General features: G+C 43.7%; 1 protein-coding gene across 3 annotated transcripts in view; it reads right to left on the bottom strand.

Moving 5' to 3' along the window:
* CCDC117 (coiled-coil domain containing 117) overlaps nucleotides 1–3378 on the bottom strand; it is a 16391-nt gene extending 13013 nt beyond the window's left edge. For 2 of the 3 annotated variants that reach the window (XM_006890474.1, XM_006890476.1), the window contains exons 1-2: nucleotides 3197–3378; nucleotides 2600–2650 (exon numbers count right to left, since the gene is read on the bottom strand). In XM_006890474.1, coding sequence (XP_006890536.1) covers nucleotides 2600–2650; nucleotides 3197–3378 — 233 coding nt within the window. The remainder of the gene's footprint in view (nucleotides 1–2599; nucleotides 2651–3196) is intronic. The other variant, XM_006890475.1, reaches the window with a different exon arrangement.
* Between the last annotated feature and the right edge of the window lie 2610 nt (nucleotides 3379–5988).

The raw sequence follows: 5988 nt of genomic DNA, 5'->3' as shown, positions 1-5988 counted from the left end.
AAGTCCTGGAGCAAATTCCATCTAGCACTGGGTTGTTTTACAACTCGGAAGTAAGCTAATTTCTTGAAGCTTTTAAACCATAAAGTCCTATACACATAAAAGAGTCAAACATGATAAATAGTTACAAAAGCAACCAAGCATGAAAACACTCAAGATCTAGAATACTGTCAACAGCCTCAATATTACTTCCTGGAGGTAAACACTGTTATGTATAGAATTATTCCTTTTTCAAAAAATGCATTATGCATATAGGTAGTGGTGGTTATGGTTATGTACCCTCCTGTTGGAACTGACTCATACTGACCCTCCAGAGGGTTTTCAGAGGCTGTAAACCGCATGGGAGATTGTCCTTCCTTTTTGCTTAGAGCAGCTGGTGGATTCAAACTGTGTGCCTTATGTCTATAGGTCTACATCTCTAAATGATGCCATCTTTCCTGATTTTTTTAAACTTGATACTTTAGGAATTATTCTGTATACATTCTCAACAGTATTTCCTTTGCTTATATAATGTTTTTAAGACAAATCCACATTGATTTGTGAAGTAGCTATTTTTTTTCACTGTATAGGATTCTATTGCATGAATTAATAATTTATTCATTTGGGGAGCTCTGGTGGCCTAATGGCAAGAAGCTGCAACTACAATCCCAGAGGTGCATGGTTCCAATCCACCAGATGCTCTGCCGGGGAAGGAGGGGCAATCTCCTCCTGTACCAGTCAGATCTGATTTGATGGTACACGCACACAAAAATAAAAAAAAAATAATAATAAAAAATTTATTCATTTTACTGTTGAGATACATTCAGCTTAAAGCTATTATAAATAATGCATTCATGACTTTCTTCTATCTGTTGCACCTACGGACTTCTCTAAGGTATGTATTAACCAGGATGGGGTTACTGTTGGACTAGATAATACCTAATTGCTTTCTAAAATGATTGTTTCAGTTTATACTCCTATTTATAATGGGTAAGAACCCCCTACTGCCCTACATCTTTGACAGCATCGGATGGTAAAGTGGCATCTCATTGTGGTTTTATCATGCATGCCCTAAAGACAAATGCTGTTAGCACTCTTCCATTTGCTAGTCAGTCACGTGGATGCATTTTCTCTCTCGGGAAATTTTTACTTTTGATAATGAATATTTAAAGTTATACTCTGATGAGAAGATGAAAAAAGGGCATTTCCATTGCTAACAAGAGTATAAACTTGTTATTTAGTAATCCATCAACCAAGCTGCAAATGGGTAAAATATAACTTAAAAAAGAAACTCAAGAGTTCCTTCGTTTGTAGCAGCACAAGTTTTAAAATAACAATTTCTCAATAGAAAACTAGTTAAAAATAATTTTAAAAAAATCAAAGAAAACTAGTTCAGTATCTATACATTGCCCTCAGGAACCCTGGTGGCACAGTGGTTAAGTGTTTGGCTGTTAACCAAAACGTGAAACCTATCGGGAGAAAGATGCAGCAATTGCTTTAGTAAAGCTTAAAAAAAAATAATAATCCTCAAATCTACTATCAAATCATAGTGACCATCTATTATGTTTCCAAGGCTGTAAATTCCAAGAGGAGGGAGACTTGTCATCTTTCTCCTATAGAGGGTTTGGTGGATTTGAGCCTTTGGAGATGTGTAGACTGTGCTTTAGCAGTGCAACTTTACACAAGACAGTATCACCAGAATTCCTTTCAGTAAAGCTTCCAGCCTTGAAATCCCTCTGAGGCAGTTCCGTTCTGTCCCACAGGGTCATTATGAGTCATAATCAACTTGAGGGCCACGGGTTTGATTTTTTTGCGGAGAGAGAAAATTCCCAAGGGACTTGGTGGTAGACTCATTAACCAAAAGGTTGGTGCTTTAAGGGAGACAGAGATGGCACTTTGCTTTCAGAAAGAGCGCAGCCTTTTGTAACCAAAATCAGGGAGCTCTGCTGGCTTAGTGGTAAGTAGTTGTGCTGCTAACCCAAAGGCAAATCCATCAGCTGCTCCTTGGGGGAAAAGGACAGGCAGTCTCACCCAATGTGATTTACAGCCTCTGAAAACAGCTAGAGACTTGACAGTCCACAACACCAACAGCATAACCAGAAAAACCAAACACACTGCCATGTAGTCAAATCAGCTATGACTCACCGTCACCACACACTACTGGAGTTCCCAAGGCTGTAAATCTTGAGACTTCTAGTTTAGCAACAGGACACTAACCTGAGCTCCTACGGGGCAAAATTCTCCTGTCCTGTAAGGTCACGAGGAGTTGGAATCAACTCAACATGGGTCTCTTTTGATTTACACAACCAGTAAATCTTAGATTATCTTCTAAAGGAGAAACAGGAGTACAGTAAGAGGTTTCCTGTGAGGAAGAGAACTGAGAGTGTGGATGCTAAAGCTTTCCAACCTTTATCTTTCTGCACACTTGCAACTCTTTCTATTTCAACAGGTTCTATGGTGACATCTTCAACTTCCCAATGCCACACACCCAGGTCTTCTTCCCCAAAAGGGCACGACTGTAACTGCTGCTTCCAGAGACATCAAATGCACGCACTCCTTCCTCGCTTAAAACAAGTAGTTTAGGCTACAAGAGTGAAGTGAATAAACAACGCCTGAAACTTACTCATCATCCTCTTCCTCTCGCTTGTGTTTCTTTTTACAGTGAAGCAAAACACTGTTGGAAACAAACAAAAATCAGTTAAAACTGAGAAATGTTTGCTGTACCGTCCAGCATCCATCCGTCCCCGCCCGCTCCATTCATCCCGCCCGCCCTGCACGCACCAGTGTCCCTTCCCTGGCCGAGCGGGATGGAGGCAGGTCACAGGGCCAGACGGGGACTGGTGGGCCCGATATGGGCACACGGAAAGCTCCGATGCTGCAAAGTCAATTTGGCGGGATGGAGCCCATTCGGGGCAGGCACCGTATTTAAGCATTTTTAAGCCCTCGCTTGTACTCAGAAGAAAGGCAGACCGCTCTGCTCCCATTCTGCGGAGGAGAAAATCGCGCCCCGGAGGCACTGAACAAAGTGCGGAGCATGGGACGCTCCCGGGTCCGATCGCCCGGCCCGGGCAATCATCAACCGCAGCCTCTCGGGCTGGGCGATCTCGGGGGTCCTACAGTTAACGGCTCCGGGGCTTAGTGTCCCTGTCTGTAAACTGGGGGGAAGAAGGGTCCCCCGAGGTTTAACGAGCCCGAGCGCGTCTCCCGCCCGCCTGCTCACCGTCCGCGCGCCGCGCTTCTGCCGGGGCTGCTCGGGGCAGCGCGGGGGCCCGGCCGCGGGGCCAGCTCGGCGCCATCCGCGCCCGGCGGGAAGGCCCGGCCGGGAAAGGCAGACGGCGGCTGCAGGAAGTCCGAGGCGCTGCTCAGGGGCAGTCCGCAGAAGGGCCGGCCGAGGGCAGCCATGGCGCGGCGGGACGAGGACGCTGCTTCCGTGGTGCCTCCCGCCCGCCCGCGTCCCCAGGCCCGATAGCTGCTGCCACCGCGACGGCCGACAAGCGACTGACGAGAAGCGCCTGCTCCCGAGCCCGCTTCGGACCCCACGTCACGCCTTCTAGAACCCTCCACCCCGGGCCGCCCCGAGGCACGCCGGGATTTGTTGTGTGTGGAGCGGCCCTACCGCAAGGGCTGCCAGGAGTTGTAGTTTGTCGGACTACAGGAAAGATGGCTGCCGCCCTCCCCACCCCCAGCCCCCACCCCCGAACTTAAGGGTGGCATTAGGGTCATCAGGGCATAGACGTAAGACATGGCCTGTTGGCATATTAATATTAAAAGTGCTTTCTTCAAGTCTTCACTCAAAATAATGAGTTGTGTGTTAATGTTAGGTGTCGTTGATTCAGTGACCCTATGAACAAACAGAACCTTCCCCAATCTTGTGTCATTCTCATAATTTCCCACGTCTGAGCACATTGTTACGGTCACTGTCAATACATCTTTTTTTTTTTTTAGATGTACAATACATCTTTTTGACAAAACAACTATGAGATATCATCTTAGCCCAGCAAGAATAGCAAATGCTGGCAAGGTTGTGGAGAAACTGGAACCCTTATTCACTGCTGGTGGGAGTGTAAAAGGGTGCAACCACTGTGGAAGGCACTATGGCACTTTCTCAAAAAGTTGCAAATAGAAAATACCATTTATGCACACCCATGTTTATCTTGGCTTTGTTCACAATAGCATAGAGTTGGAAACAACCCAAGTGCCCATCAACAAATGAATGGTAGAGAAGCTGTTGTATATTCTTACCATGCAGTATTAGGCTGCATTGAAAAACAAGGAACTCATGAAATACTATTCAAAATGGGTGACCCTGGAGGACATTATGCTGAGTGAAAAATCTCAGTCACAAAAGGACAAATACTGCGTACTGCCACTGTTGTAAAACGGGACTGACCTAGGGGTTGGCGGGGGGGAGACTGAGAAAGATGGTTTAAATTACTTATGCATTGAAACAGATGAGAGAGATAACTGTTTAAAAGGTATATATGATTAGCTATTATTGTCATGACATGAGTCCAGAACAAAGGCTGCATAGTGGAGTGGACTTGAGGGGAGGGACTATATAACAATGAAATAATTTTTCTTTTAATTTTCAAAGAGAAGAACAAACTGGAGGGGAGGGATGGGCAGGGAGAAAAGTGCAACAATGAATGGATGGAAATCCAAAATCTTTGTAAATTTTAATTAAAATTAATAACAATAATAATAATAAAGACAACTAAAAAAAAAAAAAAAAGAAAATACCATTTGACCCAGCAATTCTACTACTGGGAATACACCCTAAAGAAACCAGAACTGCCACCCAAGCAGATCTATGTCCACCCATGTTTATTGCTGTTTTGTTCACAATAGCAAAGAGTTGGAAACAACCCAAGTGCCCATCAGCAAATGAATGTATAGAGAAGCTGTGGTATATCCACCACACAATGGAATATTATGCAGCACTGAAAAACAAAGAATTCATGAAATATTATACAAAATGGGTGACCATGGAGGACATTATGCTGAGTGAAATATCTCAGTCACAAAAGACAAATAATAGGAAGCTCTGGTGGCCTAGTGGCAAGAAGCTGCATTGCAACCTCAGAGGTATGTGGTTCAAATCCACCAGATGCTCTGCTGGAGAAGGAGGGGCAATCTCTTCTTGTACCAGAAAGATCTGATTTTACTGTACTCACACAAAAAATAACAAAATTGTTTAAAAAAATTTTAAAAAAGAACAGGACTGATATGGGGGTTGGGGAGAAACTAAGAAAAGAGAGGATAAATAATGTACACAGCATTGAAACAGACGAGGGAGAGAACTATATAAAAGGAATATATGGTTAGGTACTATTGGCATGATGAAGGTCCAGAATAAGAGCTGCACAGTAAAGTGGTCTGGTGGGGGAGAACTGTACAATGAAAGAACTTTTTTTCCCCAAGGAAAAAAGCGAACTGGGGGCGGGGGGTGGGGAGAAGAAGGAAGGAAAATGTGCAACAATGAACAAATATGGAAATCCAAGTTCTTTATAAACTTTCATTACCATCTCAATTAACAGACATTCCAATTAAAAAACCCCAAGCTTCTCTTTGAGGGTCCTCTTTCTCAACTCTGCACCTTTCCCAGCATGATGTCTTTTTTAAGGATTGTTTCCCTCTGATTACATGCCCAGAGTATGTGAAAGCAGAGCACACTGTCACTAAATGTTATTTACTTCTGTTTTAGTATAAACAAAAAGTCGTTAATTGTTGCAGACCGAGGGTCCCAAAGAATGGAATAATTTTATAATTATTAATAATGAGACAAACAGCCGGGAATGTGATAGAGCAGAGAGCATAAAACAGGGGGCCAGCAGTTCTCAGTTCTCGACTGAAGACCCCAAGCCAAGCTTCTCTGTATCTTTATTGAAAATACCAGGAAGTAAATCACAAAGAGAATTAAATGCAAATGAAGCCAAGCTCTTTCTATAGAAGACCTTCTGCTTGACTCAGGAAGGAGGGGTTCACAAATGCAAGAATTTGGTTTACCCTTAA

Source organism: Elephantulus edwardii, unplaced genomic scaffold (assembly GCF_000299155.1).
Source record: "Elephantulus edwardii isolate Elephantulus edwardi_28Jun2011 unplaced genomic scaffold, EleEdw1.0 scaffold00089, whole genome shotgun sequence".
NCBI classification, from domain to species: Eukaryota; Metazoa; Chordata; class Mammalia; order Macroscelidea; family Macroscelididae; genus Elephantulus; species Elephantulus edwardii.
The sequence above is the reverse complement of the archived record's forward strand: the minus strand, read 5'-3'. Positions and strand labels throughout refer to the sequence as shown.